Source organism: Euprymna scolopes, chromosome 7 (genome assembly GCF_053919585.1).
Source record: "Euprymna scolopes isolate OS-2025 chromosome 7, ASM5391958v1, whole genome shotgun sequence".
Taxonomy (NCBI): domain Eukaryota; kingdom Metazoa; phylum Mollusca; class Cephalopoda; order Sepiida; family Sepiolidae; genus Euprymna; species Euprymna scolopes.
This window is the reverse complement of record NC_136488.1, coordinates 36,322,855-36,338,984: the sequence shown is the minus strand read 5'-3', so window position 1 is coordinate 36,338,984 and position 16,130 is coordinate 36,322,855. Positions and strand designations below refer to the sequence as shown.

The 16,130-nt window shown below is 34.8% G+C and overlaps 1 protein-coding gene and 1 long non-coding RNA gene across 2 annotated transcripts in view; one reads left to right on the top strand and one right to left on the bottom strand.

Annotated features, from left to right (window-relative positions):
* LOC145279675 (uncharacterized) overlaps positions 1 to 16,130 on the bottom strand; it is a 95,616-nt gene that overhangs the window by 51,769 nt on the left and 27,717 nt on the right. The window lies entirely within an intron of this gene.
* LOC145279673 (A disintegrin and metalloproteinase with thrombospondin motifs 20-like) overlaps positions 1 to 16,130 on the top strand; it is a 40,563-nt gene that overhangs the window by 18,498 nt on the left and 5,935 nt on the right. The window contains exons 5-7 of the mRNA XM_080130938.1: positions 1,970 to 2,244; positions 12,307 to 12,483; positions 15,319 to 15,466. Coding sequence (XP_079987064.1) covers positions 1,970 to 2,244; positions 12,307 to 12,483; positions 15,319 to 15,466 — 600 coding nt within the window. The remainder of the gene's footprint in view (positions 1 to 1,969; positions 2,245 to 12,306; positions 12,484 to 15,318; positions 15,467 to 16,130) is intronic.

Here is a 16,130-nt window from a genome sequence, read left to right as displayed (position 1 = left end):
GCGAATTGCAGCTTCTGCTCTAACTGTGCAAGCCTATCCTGAATCAGAAGGCTCTGATGTAGTTGGCCACAGATGTAAATTGTGTCTGGTTCTGAAAGCTCTGTTGCAACCCTCTGCCGTCTGTGATCTCTCTTCTCCCTACACTTCTAAAAAAAAGTTTAGACTCGTACTATTCTCCGGGTTATTTTGATTCTTTATTTTATGGACTTTTTGAAATGTTCTTTTATCCCTCTCGCCATGATCATAAATTATAAATAAAATCGTCAATTAATAAATATATTTAAAGTAATGGTTGTTCATGTAGTATTATTGCAATTGGTTGAATAGCGATTAAAAGAGTTATTGCTATCAAAAATAGTTCATGATTATGTCTAATCATATTTTATGATTATGTCTATATAATTATGATTATGTTTAATCATAATTATGGTTAAGACTATGGGTGATCACACTTCTCCAACTTCACCCAAATCATGAAACTTAATGTCAAATTTAGTATTTATTTTTTATGAAATAAATATTTCAAAGGATAATATCTGTTCGATCTCAAGAGGCTATTCTCAAAGGCATTACCTCCCACTTTATAAGGCGATGAAGAGTTTATTGACTTCTTTCTTCTTCTTTCAGAATATATATGAGTTTATTACCAGTCGCTTCATACATCATAATCTGATGGGAATGTCGGTCACGCCGACTAATATATGATGGGTTAAAAATAAAAAACTATACAAAATACTGTTAGAAACTCGCTCAATATATGTTACCCTGACATAGGCTGACATATATTCGGTGGGTTTTTAGCAGTATTTTGTATAGTTTATTTTTAACTCATTTCCCAAACTTACCGTGTTTAACAGAGAGTTGGGCACCATTTTTATTTTTCCAATACATGGGTAAACACTATGTTTTTCGTATTTTATAAACATGTTACAATAAATAAAAACACTAAAAAATATCCAGTTAGGTAGAAAAGTGACTTACCTTGCGTTTGATAACATTTATTTGTTAGATATTTGGTTTTTGGCAACTTTTTCGAATCTATGTATATAGTAATACAAACCCGTCTTTTCTTTAGTGGGTTGGATTCGCACTATAAATGGACACCGTGCAACACGTTATTTCCTTTCTCTTCCTCAGCTGTGACATCACATTGTGCACCGGCTTGGTCATTTGCATAGGTATCATGCGGCTAAATATTCTAGCGGCCCTGTTACAACTGTATTGGTCGATTTAATATATATTGATATGCTTATGTAAAATATACTTATCTGACGAATGTAAAATGTATTGATCAGTCAAATCTAAAAATTATTTTTAGCCATTTTACTATATAAATAAAGCTTTTTTTTCATTCAGAAAATATACAAGGAGACTTTCGCTAAGAGTTTCTTAAAGGTTTTATTTTTGGAGAGAATTAACTCATTTTGGAGAGAAACTAAGGTTTTCATAGCTAATTATTGAGTTAGCTTTTTAACTTAACGGAAATGAGTGACATGCGAACAAATGTTAGGTCGGTGTAACATTTCACACTTAGCGGTTATCAACGTTTTCTAGGTTATTCTCAGCGATGTATCTCATACGTGTTTCCAAAGATAGGCTCCCATTATTGTGTCATCCTACGGCTTCCACAGACAGACTGATTTGAAAACCTGTTTTCTCTCAGTTCGGCAAACGTGACCTCATTCGTCATCTCGACTCATACTGCTGTTTTGTCTACGCCGTTTGATCAGCTGTCTCTAGCCTCAACTTTATGTCGCCCATCTTTGGGAACGATTCTGTTTTGCAAAATTGGGTTATCATGACATGCAATAAATATGCCTATACTAGCTGACCTAACCACCGTTAACACAGTCCCTAATATTGTAACATTGTACGTAAATTTCATAGAATAAAATGTATTGATTGCGAAGCAGTTAAATATCGGAATGATGCTATCTCTGTTCTATTTCCATTATTTTTCACTATTTAGGTCCGAGATCTTGCAAAGAATTTCAATCATGTGGTAAAAATGTCCCCGATGGACAATACTGGATTTATCCGAAGATCTTGAACGGCGAGAGAGTGAATGTCTTCTGTGCCGGAATGAAGACTGATAAACCAAAAGAGTACATCACATTGAAGAAAGAGAATTTTGCCCTGTCGTCCCCGTTGAAAGCGATCGGCTTGTTCTGCCTAACCCGGACAGCCCTGGGACGAGGACGACCAGGAAAGAGTATTTACACAAAAGTTCGACTTTTACCCGAGGTAAACAAAATCTATACTGATATAAAAGACTATATTTGCCTGTCTGTTGCCGTTAATTGTCGGATATCTGTTTGCGGCGTCTTAGTTGTCGAATATGGTGTCTAGATACCCATCGTATGTAATTCGGTTTGACTTTCCATTTTGAATTTCCTTCTTTGTCGTAGGTTGATTGCATGATAGATAAATTGAATATTTGTAACATTTGATTATTATATATATATATATATATATATATATATATATATATATATATATATATATATATATATATATTACTTGTTTATTGTTATATAAACATGTTTACATCCCGCTGCTACAAAGCCCGAAAATTCAATTAATTGCAAACACTATAAAAGGTCATGCTCACAGTCGTCTGGGACCAGGACGGAGTAGTGATGACCGATTTCCTGGCAAAGGGTACCACAATTACAGGAGCCTATTATGCTTCACTTCTGAGGAAATTAAGGGAAGCTATCAAAATCAATAGGCGGGGCAATATCAGACTTTCACCTCTTCCCAGCCATGAAGTTGTTTTTGAAAGGAAAGCGTTTCCCAGATGATGCAGCCTTCATTTCTGAAGTCACGTCGTGGTTGGAGGACCAACCTGGAGTGTTCTAAAAAACCGGTCTCCAGAGCTGCATCAAATGATGGGAGAAATGCATAACTGTGGGTGGTTCCTATGTAGAGAAAGACTAATAACTGTGCCAAGTTTCGTTGCTCTAATGCTATGGGAAGTGGGTCAGGGGCATTACTAATTGCACGCCCCTCATATATATAATATATATATATATAATATATATAATATATATATTATATAAAATATGTATATATATATATATATATAAAATATGTATATATATATATATATATATATAACATATATATATATTTATATATACATAATATATATATATATATTTATATATATACTAGACCACCCGTGACCCGTTGGGTCAGTACGTTATATTAGCTATGGAATTCATGTATGAGCGTGACACTTGTGGCATAAAGAAAATAGTTTTTTTTTTACATAACAGAAGCATTTCTATGAAAGTATATTAAAATGAAAAAAGAATATAGATAGATTTCTATGAGTCGTTCTGTTTATTATAATTGTTATTTTTTTTTAAATTACAGTTACTGAATTATAAGTGGTTGGTCATACTTATGCACTGAACAGGTATCATAATCCTTATTATAGTTAAATTCAAATTTTGATATATCATCTTTTAAATGAAATTGTTAGTTGAAAGTACAGAATAATAAAAAAAACACTCTCCACATGTTAATAATGGCTTTTTAAATAGAAAATGAAAATAAAATGTAACTTTTTTCATTTAATTTAAGCAAACATTCAGTACCCATTGTGTAAAGGAAAACACTATTTAATGTAATAGAAATGTGTGCATTTACCGATTCAGCTTTCCGTTTGGAAATGTAAGCAGACGACTTTAAAAAACATGGGAAGAAGAAAAAGAAATTTTTTTGTAATAACGCCCTCTAGTAAAAAGGTCTGGATTAGTTAAGGGGGATAACTCTATCCACGTAACTATTTCTCGCGTACGTAACGAAAACAGAGGGAGTAGGAGTGTTGAAATCTATTAGAGGGAAAGTGAGAGGTGTTTTCTTTCCATAAATTGTATAGGGTAATATTTCATATTATTAATAGATTCATAGATAAATAGATTTTATAATATATATTATAATTATCTATGAATCTATGTATTATTTGTATATATAAATAACTATTTGATCAAATTAAATGAAATTGTTTGTATTAAAAGCGATATAAAAATTCCGGAATTGGAATAACGGATTGAAGACGTTGCTATTTACGCATGCGCAACCGGATGTTGAAAACCGGAAATCTGATTGCAAACATACAAGATCCATAGACTTTTAGTATTATATAGATATATTATATATATAATATATATATATATATAATCTATATAATCTATAATATAAAGCTGAATGTGTGCGTGTGTGTGTGTGTGTGTGTGTGTGTGTGTGTGTATGTGGTCACGAATAGGCGCCTATATGGTTGACTATTTAAAAAAAACTGATTACATATAATGATAGAAGATATATTGAGACACAGGAATAGGTGCTTCATTAAAATTGTGGGGTCTGAGTTCGGGCCTGGTCCAGGAAGTATGGAAATAAAAAAAAAAAAAACGTTTACAAGTGTTTTTTTGATATAGATGTACATAAGAATAGCTTGACAAGTATGTTTTAACTTAAATAGGGATGGTATAATAAAATTGTGGGGTCTGCATTCGCTTCTGGCCTCCATAGAATGGAAATATGTAACAAAGTTTAACAAGGTTTTTTAATATAGATTCTCAGAATATTGTGATAAGTGTTTCAGTGTGAACAGGTATGGTATAATAAATTATGGGGTTTATCTATTTTATTTTTACTTTCTTCATATTTTGCTTCAGTTTTGATACCCCCAAATTCGAAGCTATCTCTTTACAACCCTTCCTTTTCATACCCTATCATACTTTAATAAATCAGAGTCCATTTTCTGTAGGCTGTTTTTGAACCCAGTCAACGACGGGTAGTTTTGCTAGTTCTTTATAATTTTTAGTCCTATTTACTTTCTTCAATCCCCTCTTATGGCTAAATACGTTATATAAAAAAGATAATAAATATTAATTTTATTGTTTTATTATTATTATTATTATTATTATTATTATTATTATTATTATTATTATTATTATTATTATTATTATTACTAGTATTTTTATTATTACTATTATTATTATTATTATTATTATTATTATTATCATAATTAATTTTAATATTGTTTTATCATTATTTTTATATATTTATTTAATAAAAACGCGAAAATTTTAAACTTTTATCATTTAGTATAAAGGGCTTAATTAATTGTAGACGTATGTTTAAACTGCGTGGATATTACTCGTGGACGTATGTGAGATGATAAATATGTTAGTTACTTACATTCGCTGTCACTTTTGACATGTACACTTTAACGCTAAGATTGTATATTCTGTTGGTGTTATAATAACGTGCCTCGTTACTGACATGTATAATTGTTCATAAATTAGTTCACACGCAGATATTTTCCTTTTCTATATCCTCTAAATATTTTAAGATTCCCTTCCTATTAATTCTTACTTTCTCTCTCAAACTATATTTCATCATTCTTTCTTTTCTCTTCCAGCCTTTGTTTTCTTTATAATAACCCCTTATCTGTTTTTCTTTTTCTTCTCCATATATTTTTTCTTCTGCTCTATTTTCTTTCTCTATTTCTTTTTTTTTTCTCTTCCGAATCATTCTCTCTCCATTATATTTTTTTAGTTTTCTTTAGATTGCCCCTCCCTCTTTATATCTTATAATTAAAGTTCTGTGTTTTAAGGTTTTTTAACTCCAACTTTTAAAGAGTTCCTACCTAAAATAAAAATCCATTATTCATTGAACATTTGAATAGTCAAGTCGCTGCCTGATGATATCTGTTGCTTGACTGAAACAAGTGGCTGTTTGTAGCAGCGGGATGTAAACATGTTTATATAACAATAAACAAGTATTATCAGCTTTTTTTATTGAGCACTATCTAACAACCTCGTTGAATTCACTAGTCCATTACTTTTGAATATAAAAAAAACCCCGAGTGTATATATATATATATATATATATATATATATATATATATATATATATATATATATATATATATATATATATATATAATTATTTTTTTACTATAATAATTAAATACCTACAGACACTAGTGTTTCATCCTTTCGGGATTCTTCAGTGCAGGGTGTCACGATTACTACCAGTCGAACGATTCGAACCCCGCGACACGAGACATCTCTGGCTCGATTAGCGGAGGCCGTATCCATTCGGCTACCATTAATCATGTGAAATAGCGTTGAATTTTTAAACATTTTAATTTAAATGTTCATTACGTCAGACAGACAGTGATCAAATCGTTATACGATGATCTACGCATAAGAGCTAAATTGACCGACTTTTTAATTCAACAGCAAGTGCTCAACGCGAACTTTCAGTTCAAATAAATCACAGAGAAATATTTTTATTACACAAATATTTAGTTTAACCCAAAAAATAAATTTTGGCATTTATAATCTATCTATCTATGCACATATAAAGTTGTTTTTTTTTGTCTTACTGACATTGATATTAAAAGCCTACTTTTTTATTTAAAATTATTGCAATGAACTCAGTCAGGAATATGCGAGCGACTTCATGAAGGTTAACTTATTTGCATGTTCTTTAAAAACACACGTTCATTAATTAACTGTTCATTTATTATGGCTTCTTATCGGATGATTAGTTTCATATGCCTATTACACTCAAGTTTATTGATGCATATTTTCTATATTGTGCATTATTGCGTAGCATTTAGGATGAAAATTTCTAGCACACACACACACACACACACACACACACACACACACACACACACACACACACACACACACACACACACGTGACCTTGTCAGTGTGTCTGCAGAAGGGTCTACAAAATCCCTCTTGTAATATTTGGAAAACTTGATAAATAGAGGATTTGGATCTGTGCAACAATTTCGATTTTTCGATGTAAAAATAGCTGTTAAGAAGTCTAAATTCGACCCCCCCCCCAAAAAAAAAACAGTTGATCTTAGCAAGAGTAAGTGAACTAAACCTGTTCTTGTATGCATGAGCAAATATACATTCATATCTTAAAGTCACTTAATTTTTAACCTTTCTTATTTATTTATCGATAGCTTAAATGGTAATAACTAAGGCTAGAGCACTAAATGTTGTAATTTCGATTCTGGCTGATGGCACCCAATTGGATCTATAATAATAAATACGAAATCTACATGAATTAAATATCATATTTAAACATATTTTATGACTGAGCAACACTGGGCGGCCTGCTAGTTTAATTATAATTTCGAGCACCCCCTCCCGCATGTATGAAATAATCTAGAGATGCAATTTTCACAAACTGTAATGATAAAATTAAGCTTCAGTTCGGAAATAATGCGTCGAATGCTGTCTTCCATATGGTTTATTATGTCTAGTTTATCAAAGTAGTATTGGGATTTTACATATTCACAAAGAAAATAATCTTATGAGGTTAAATGAATGAGGTGGCTAGTTGACAGACCCATTTCATGAAATTATTCGTTCATCATATGTTTCTCTCAGTAAATTGATCGTATCATTTGCAATTTGTAAACACTGCGTAGGTATCAGTCTCTTCATGATGAATTGCCAAACAAAGCCAAACTCAACCGATAGTTGTCAAATCTGCAATTAAAGAAAATAGTGTTGTCAATTTAATGTTTGTCGCCTCTAGAAAACACCTTCTCTCTCTCTCTCTCTCTCTCTCTCTCTCTCTCTCCATTTCCACAGAAAAGACAGACATTGCGAGCCTGTCTCTGTTCTAACGTTATTTTCATGGCAAGTGCTCGACTGAACTCCAATCTATGGTCCTCCGTTGTCAAAATTTCACAAAAAACACTCGACTAACTACAACCACTATATACGATTTCCCACACTCTCTAACTGCCAAATCAAAAATAATAATAATTAGTTTGCTATCAAGAATAAATTCTTTTAACTATTGCTTGTTGTAAGTGTTTGAGTATAAGGTGATAATGCACATCTGACGATCAAGTATCCAATTTGATAATGATTTAACAGCTCACTGATATCCCTAGTTGTCTTAATGTGTTCTTTGTCCCAATGTAAGAATAGACATCAAGATCATCAAATTTGAATTGATAGTTATAGATTATGAGCGTTCAAAGGTTTCAGTGGTCATCTTGGACGCCATCTTGAAAAAAAAAAAAAACAGTTTTCCAGGGGTCATACTTTGGTAAACTTTTAGTATGTTAAAAAGTACATTAAAACCTACACGAATCAGTTGATAAATCTTTTGTAACAATTTTCTGGTTGGGGGGGTTAGGGGTTGGAGGAGGGTTGTTTCAGTATATTGACTCTACTAATAAATATGAGCCATGGAAAATTAAGTTTTAATCAGATAAAACTCAAAAGTAATCAATTAAAGGCATCGCTCTTTGCATCGGAAAGTAGGTGCTAATTTTTTTTCCGATTCCGATACTTTTACTGATTCCGATACCCTCAAAAGTTCCGATTTTTTCGATTCTCGATTTCGATTCCGATTAGTTGCCCTCTAAACATGGACAATATTTTAACGTGGGGTTGCGAATTGAACGAATTGAACGTTCACAACTCTTTAGTAGCCTGTGCTACTCTATAAAATAAATATTTATCAGCTTCTATGACTAAAAAAATCACACATCTGCCCATCCTTTCTTTTTAATGTACGAACAGATCACCACTTTTCAAAGGCCACTCAAAAATAATGGTAAGTGAGTTTACTGGGTGGACAGCATGACGTCACTGTAAGGATTGGTAATAATTGTTGAAACTGAGGGGAATTTGATTTATATATTTTATTTTGCCAAAGAAAATCAACAAAACAAAATAAGGCACAAGGCCAATCAAAACCTTGGGAAGGAGGGGTCTTTGGCAATACTCGTCACTGTACCTTTGATTGGTCTATGCTAATCCTAGCTAGTGTTTTCATTCACCATAATACCACAAACTCATTTGGGGTTATACTACTTAAGATTCCAAAATCAAATCTTTTTATATATATATATATATATATATATAGAGAGAGAGAGAGAGAGAGAGAAAGAGAGAGAGAGAGAGAGAGAGAATAAAAAGGAACAAACCGTATTATGTGTTCATCAACGTTTCGTCTTTATTTCGAGACTTCCTCTGTGATGAATGAGATTGAGAAACAAAAAACACCAGTACAAAATATTTGAAAATGTTGCACGTGCAAAGTGTGATGCTGTTCTATTTCAGAAAAAACGGAAAAAGATGTTGAAAATTCAAAAAGGAAGGAGGGGGGGCTTGCGCTGTTAAATTAATGGCGCTATGTTATAGAAACCTGCACCTTGTTTAATTGTGCTTGAATTTGCAATAAGCGCAGATTCATGAAGTCTCCGGCGCGGTTTATTTGAAATAAATTTAACTACTTTCGCATTATTTTCATCATATATATATATATATATATATATATATATATATATATATATATATATATATATATATATATATATATATGCGAACAGACGCCACACTAGGCGATTGGAAAATCACCCCTTCTGAGGTACATGCTATTATAAAAACCTAGACATCTCAAAAGCATGTGGACCAGATCTCATCCCGGCTGTGCTATTAAAAAAATGTTCTGCCAAGGTTGCTCCAGTTCTGTCCAAACTTTACAATAAATGCCTTAACGAATCTTGCTTTCCCGACTGCTGGAAAACTGCCTCTGTGGTACTAGTCTTCAAGAATTCTGGTGAAAGAACTGACCCACTAAATTATCGCCCTATTAGCCCCCTCCCGCTTTTTGCCAAAATATTTGAGTCCTAAGTTAATCAAGCCCTAGTCGAGCACCTAACAGCTGCTAAACTCCTGACTGACAAACAATATGGATTCAGGCAAGCCCGTTCAACAGCAGATATCTTAACTGTAGTTTCTGAACATATATACCGTTCACTGGACAAAACAGGGGAGGGTAGAGTGGTGGCCCTTGATATATCTAAGGCTTTTGACAGGGTATGGCATGATGGTCTTCTAAGGAAAATTAGATCATATGGAATCACTGGAAGAATTCATAATGTAATTAAATCCTTCTTAAGTAATAGAAAAATCAAAGTTGTCCTCGACGGTCATACATCTAAACAATATGACATAAATGCGGGAGTACCTCAGGTGTCTATCCTTGGACCTCTATTATTCCTGATATTCATAAATGACCTCCCTGATAAAATTGTTTCGGAGATGGGTATATTTGCCGATGACACCACTCTCTATAACAGATATGAGGAGAAAACAAATGAACACATATCCAAGGAAATGGCAGAAACACTAGAGGATGACTTCCGATCTGTAGTGGAATGGCGACAAAAATGGATGCTCACATTCAATGCTGCTAAGACTAAGCTTGTTTCCTTCAATAACTACAAGAAACCTTCTCTACCACCAATAGCAATGGCCAAGAACACATTGTTTGAAAGTACTTCTTTTAAACTCCTCGGCCTAACGTTTACAGGGAATATGAACTGGAATAGATACATTGAGAACATTGCCAAGGCTGCTGCAAGGAAGGTTGGCTCCCTCTACTGTGCTAGAAAACTACTTACGCCTGACAGTATCCTATACCTCTATAAGGCCACCATTCGCCCATGTATGGAGTACTGTTGTCACATCTGGGCTGGTGCAGCTGCTGCTTGTCTCTCGCTCCTGGACAGGGTTCAAAAGAGAGTCGCCAACCTGATAGGTCCTGAACTGTCATCTAGGCTTCAGCCTCTGTCCCATCGACGAGATGTTGCATCCCTCTGCCTGTTCTACAGATACTTTAATGGTGAATGCTCTGACGAACTGCAAACACTTGTACCTCCCCGACGTAACTACGCCCGACAAACCCGACAAGCTACTAAGTCTCATCCCTTTACAGTAGAGATCCCTAGGTGCAAGAAAGCCTTTTACTCCAATAGTTTCTTCCCCAGAACTGCGGGTCTTTGGAACTCCCTTCCGGGATTCTGCTTTCCCAACTGCACTGATATGCAGAAGTTCAAGTGTAATGTTAACAAACATCTTTCTACTCATCTCCCTTCATAATGACCCCGCTAATTAAGTCCCTGATAATAGCCCCCTGCTTCAAAGTGGCACTGTGCCTTGTTTGGGGTGAAAATTGAATTAAAAAAAAATATATATATAGATAGATAGATAGATAGATAATGTATGTAAAAATAGAATTTTATAAAAGTAAGTTCATTAAAAGACAAAATTTCATTGGCATGGGGTGGAGAGAAAATCAAAAAAAATAAACAAAAAGTGTTAGTAAGGCCCTCCTAACCCCTTCTAGATGACAAACGCCCAATGTTTTCCGGTTTGAGGGGCCTAAAAACAAGCAATGGAGCTGAATTCTAGACGAGAACAAAGAAAAAATGAGGTGGGGTAGTCGTGGGGTCTATATGAAGTCACTTCAAGATAAGGTCAATTATTGGGGTGGCCATGGACGAAAAAAAAAAAAAAAAGGCTGGGGTATGGGCATCTTGGAAGTTTCCTATCAGGGGAGGGGGGCATTCACTCGACTAGCTAAGAACCTAGTCTAGACATAGAGCTTGTCTTAAGGGATCTAGGGTCCGACAGGACCTGGAACCGTGAGCGCCATGGTCAGGTGGGGAACATGAACTCCAATGTCTTGCAGCCCAGGGAAAGAAAGTAGAGTAGAAGGCTTTCCGGCATCTATGAACCTCAACAGCTGCTTGTCTAGTTAGTTGGGAGTATGTATGTTGAGAATGCACAATTAACACGAGTTCATCTGAACGCATTCCATTAAAATACTTATAAAACAAACACAGAGATAAAACATTGGGACGATAGAACAGAGGTTAGAGCCTGGCCAATAGCGTGGGACGTATTAAATTTTAAACTCTTTTTAGACCCTGCCTAAGGGTTAGAAACTAGTGACAAGTGCAAATGCCCAGATGTGGAAACAATTACTTCATGTATGGGCGAACTGTAGCTTTGTAAAGATATAGGATACTCTTTGATGTGAGTAATTTTCTAGCATGGTAGAGGGAGCTCACATTCTTTGCAGCAGTTCTGGCAATGTCCTCGATCTATTTGTTCCAATTCATATTGCTCATGAATCTTAATCCGAGGAGTTTGAACGATGGTACTTTCAGGTATGGCGGCATTTGTCATGGAAGTCGGCGATTGAGAAGGTACTTTTGTAGTTAAGAAAAGGAGCTTGGTCTTAGTAGCATTTAATGTTACCATCTATTAGATGAATTTTTTCATACAATTTATACACAAAGGTGTTGTTTGTATGTGTGAAAACAAAAAACAATAAAATTACAAATCAATACTACCAGCTAATCATTTATCATAACTTGCTTTTTGAAATAAAAATTAAATTTTTTATGTGAATTTAATACATTTTCTGTTTGTTTTAATTTTCAGACAATGGTCCTTGATATAGGTGACTATAAATATGTCAGCTTGATAGACGGATACGGAAGTTTCAAACACGATTTTGCCACAGCCGAAGATTGTCTCTTCAAAGCTGACAATGGATGTAACAACGAAGGCACTTTCCAAGTGAATTTAAAAGGAACTGGACTCACCGTTGACAAATCAGTAGGTTGATTATTCAAATACGAGTTGGATCCGTGTAAATTGCACAGTATTATTATTATTGGCTCACAGGGAGCTTTCACACAGGTCATCAAAGATCTCTCCTTGAAACAGCCTGTGGTATTCCCTGAAAGCTGAGTGAAAACAAGTCTCCCCAGATTTCCAGCATTCCTCACCTTTTTTGATAGTATTTGCAAATAAATTTGCATTATCGCAACAGCCGCTTGCCATTGATTTATCATTGGCAGCATCTATTGGTCTTCACTGGAATTTGAGTGGCAATAAACCTCCCCAAGGTCCCAGTTCCCTTCGCACTTATCCAGCGGCTATCTGGTCAGTGTTCTCTCCTCGGATTTCCTTCCTTCTTGATTCTACTTGGCTGGTTTTTTTTTTGTTTTATTTTTGAGGGGGGGGAGTGATGTGGTAATGGGGGAATGAGGGTGGAGTTAGAGAACTTATAGATATGCAGCTTCAGTGTTCTTGGTTCCATGTGGCGCTTCATGTTTTACCTCTGCAGCAGTTTGTCTGGTCCGCACTTGTTGCTCATGTGTGTTAGTCTCCATATTCAAGAGTTTCCCTTAATATTTCAGCTGTTTTCATTATTGTTGTTAGTTGTATTTTTCCAGTCATTCCTCTGATTCCAATTATTCCCAATCTTTTTTCAAAGTTTTTCGGAATTGTTCCTAGTGCTCCTACTATTATAGGTATTATTTTGATTTTCTTCATTTTCTGTATCCCTTTTCAGCTCTCTGGCTAGCTCTGTGTATTTGCTCCGTTTCTCCTTTTCTTTCATATTCACCCTGTGGTCAGCTGGAACAGCAAAGTCTATGATTTGACAGGATTTTTCTTTCTTGTTAATTATTACGACATCCAGTCTTCTTGCTTGTATGGCTTTATCAGTTTGTATGTCCATGTCCGATAGGATTTTGTGATTATCGTTTTCAAGTACTGTTGCCGGCTTATGTTTGTACCACTTGCCTGTGCATTTGAGATGCAGTTGTTTGCATAATTCCCAGTGTAGTGCCCTTCCAACTTCGTCATGTCTGTTCTTTGTATTCCTTTTAGGCCAGTTTGCTACATTCACTTAATATATGGTTTATCGTTTCGTCTCTTTGTCCACAGAGTCTGCATTTGCTGTTTTCTTGTGTTTTGTCGATCTTTGCTTTGATGTGATTGATTCTTATTGAATTATCTTGTGCTGCAGTTATCAGGGATTCAGTTTCTCGGCTTATGTGTCCTTTTTACATCCATGTTCAAGTGTTTTCGTTATTTTCATCTTTTGTCATCCTAATGAATCTTCCATGTAGGTTTTCTTCCCATTTTTCTTTTATCGTCTTTTCCTTTTTTTGTTGATTTTTCAGTGTCTCTCGCTGCCATGATTATCCTTTCCATGTTTTGCATTATGTATTATTATTATTATTATTATTATTATTATTATTATTTATTCACTAGGAGTAGTCACATAGATTATTATTAAAGATTTCTCTTCGAGAACAACCTGTGGTGTTATCTGGAGTCTGAGTGACAACAAGTCTCTCTATATTTCCAGTACTCACTACCTCTTTTGCTAACCTTTGCTTATTAGTTGTTATTGTTTCACCATGTTTCAGCCAACCATTCCTCTGGCCTTCTTCAGTTGGTTAACCGCAATGGAATAGGAATGCTGAGTCTCTTAACTGTATCCTCAGTAATTACTGCCTTCCATAGTTATTGTTGTCTCACCATGTTTTTGACCGACTAATCCTCTGGCCCTCTTTGGGTAGGATTGAACCCGCTATCTTCAGACAATGCTCACCTGGAACCATAGGGATTGAATGCCTCTATCCACTGCACCAGATGCTACACTTCAATTTCTTGTTCTCTGTCAGTGGAGGAGAAATTCTTCATGACTGAGACAATTTAATTTTTTGTTACTTTTCTCCACGTTAAAAATACGATCCTGGTGTCTAACTCTATCCCGTAGGGAGGCATTGTAAATAGTAACTCTTATTCATTGACAAACTGGTTCATCCGTCCGTTTTGCCTGACGATGATAATCTAACCTTTACTACATATGAGCCCTCATATTTCCAATTCTAAATGCTGACACGCCCAAGTAGAGATGGATGTTCGCGCAAAGAGTTCACGTTTTTTTTTTCACATTGCTCTTGAAACCACTTGATGTATTGATCTAACAAGGATGAAACGCAAAGACAGGAGATGCCTATTGACTTTTGTCTTAAAAAAACAAAAAAGCCTATAAATAGAAAGAAAACAATCATCAGGCAGAGAGTTCCACAATTTTGCAGTTTTTGGAAAAAAGCGACTGGAATAGTAAACTGTATTACCATTAGGTATAAAACAGCAAATTGAAAACCACTAGACCAACGAGTCAAACGAGCTGGAACAAAAGAAGCAGGGAATAGCTCAGGCAATTCTGGAGAACACATGTCACAATAGTTTGATACTGGAGGTGTGAATATCCCATCATGACTATAGTGAACAAAATCAAGTGGAAACCAAAAAATGCGCCACTATGCACGTTAATATGTTATGTGCTAGAAGACCGTTGACTTTATATGCGAGTTCATCAACCTGTTCCAGGTATTCATGTTTATCCTGCTGAGTGATTAACGACATTATCAATGCACCATTATACTATACACCAATCAAGTCAGACGCTACCGGATCACATAACAGTTTATAGAGAGCGATTGGCTAGGGAAGAAGAAAATGAATGAGGGTGAATGTGGGGCACGCACATTTTCTTACTTGAATCTGCTGGGAGTTAATTTTTTTTCTTCTTGTTGACTATTATTACGTCCAGATTTTCCTGATTAAAATAATCATCTATTTCAGATTCAATGGAAGTCTTACGGCTATCATTCGCGCGTTCAGTCTATTACAAGAACTGACAACAACCAGAAGATCCGTGGCGTTTGTGGCGGAACATGCGGTGGATGTCGACCGAATGGTCCCTTGAAGGTTGAAGTCTTATATGATGATCGTAAGTATTGATCCGAATTTTTATTTACACCACAAAGTAGATACGTGCAAAACATTCTTTTTTCCCTACAAACCAGAGAAGTTCCACACATAACAAAACGTAATAAAATAAATATTTTATAATTAAATTATTAATTCACATTACATTTATAATCCAAATACGACTTTGTAGCAGTAACGAACTACTTTCCTTCGGCGGATTGATATTGTACTGATGTGTTTTTATTACCTGTTACCTAATCAAAATCCTAATTGCATGATACTCTTTTCGAGACTATTTATACCATAGCAAAAAGCGCCAAAACAACGATCTTCTCCAGTTTACCGACAGAGAAATTTGAGAAACTGCTGCTTCCTGTTATTATGATGTTTTGCTCACAGCAATCGCATTGCTGACTCACCAACATTACTCATCTGACACAGATTGAATCATTTTTCTTTCTCACATTTCTACTAAGAAACAATTCTAGGAAAAAAAAAAACAGTGAATTTTTTATTGGGGTTATATTTCCAAGCTGTTCTCAATAACATTTAATATATTTTAGTTTCGATGTGTAATTTCACTCTGAAAGACAGACTTAGATTTTTTGAACTTAGAGAAAGAGAAAATATGGACAGCATAGGGATATGTATACAGGAAACTTCGTTTTTATGGTCACATTGAA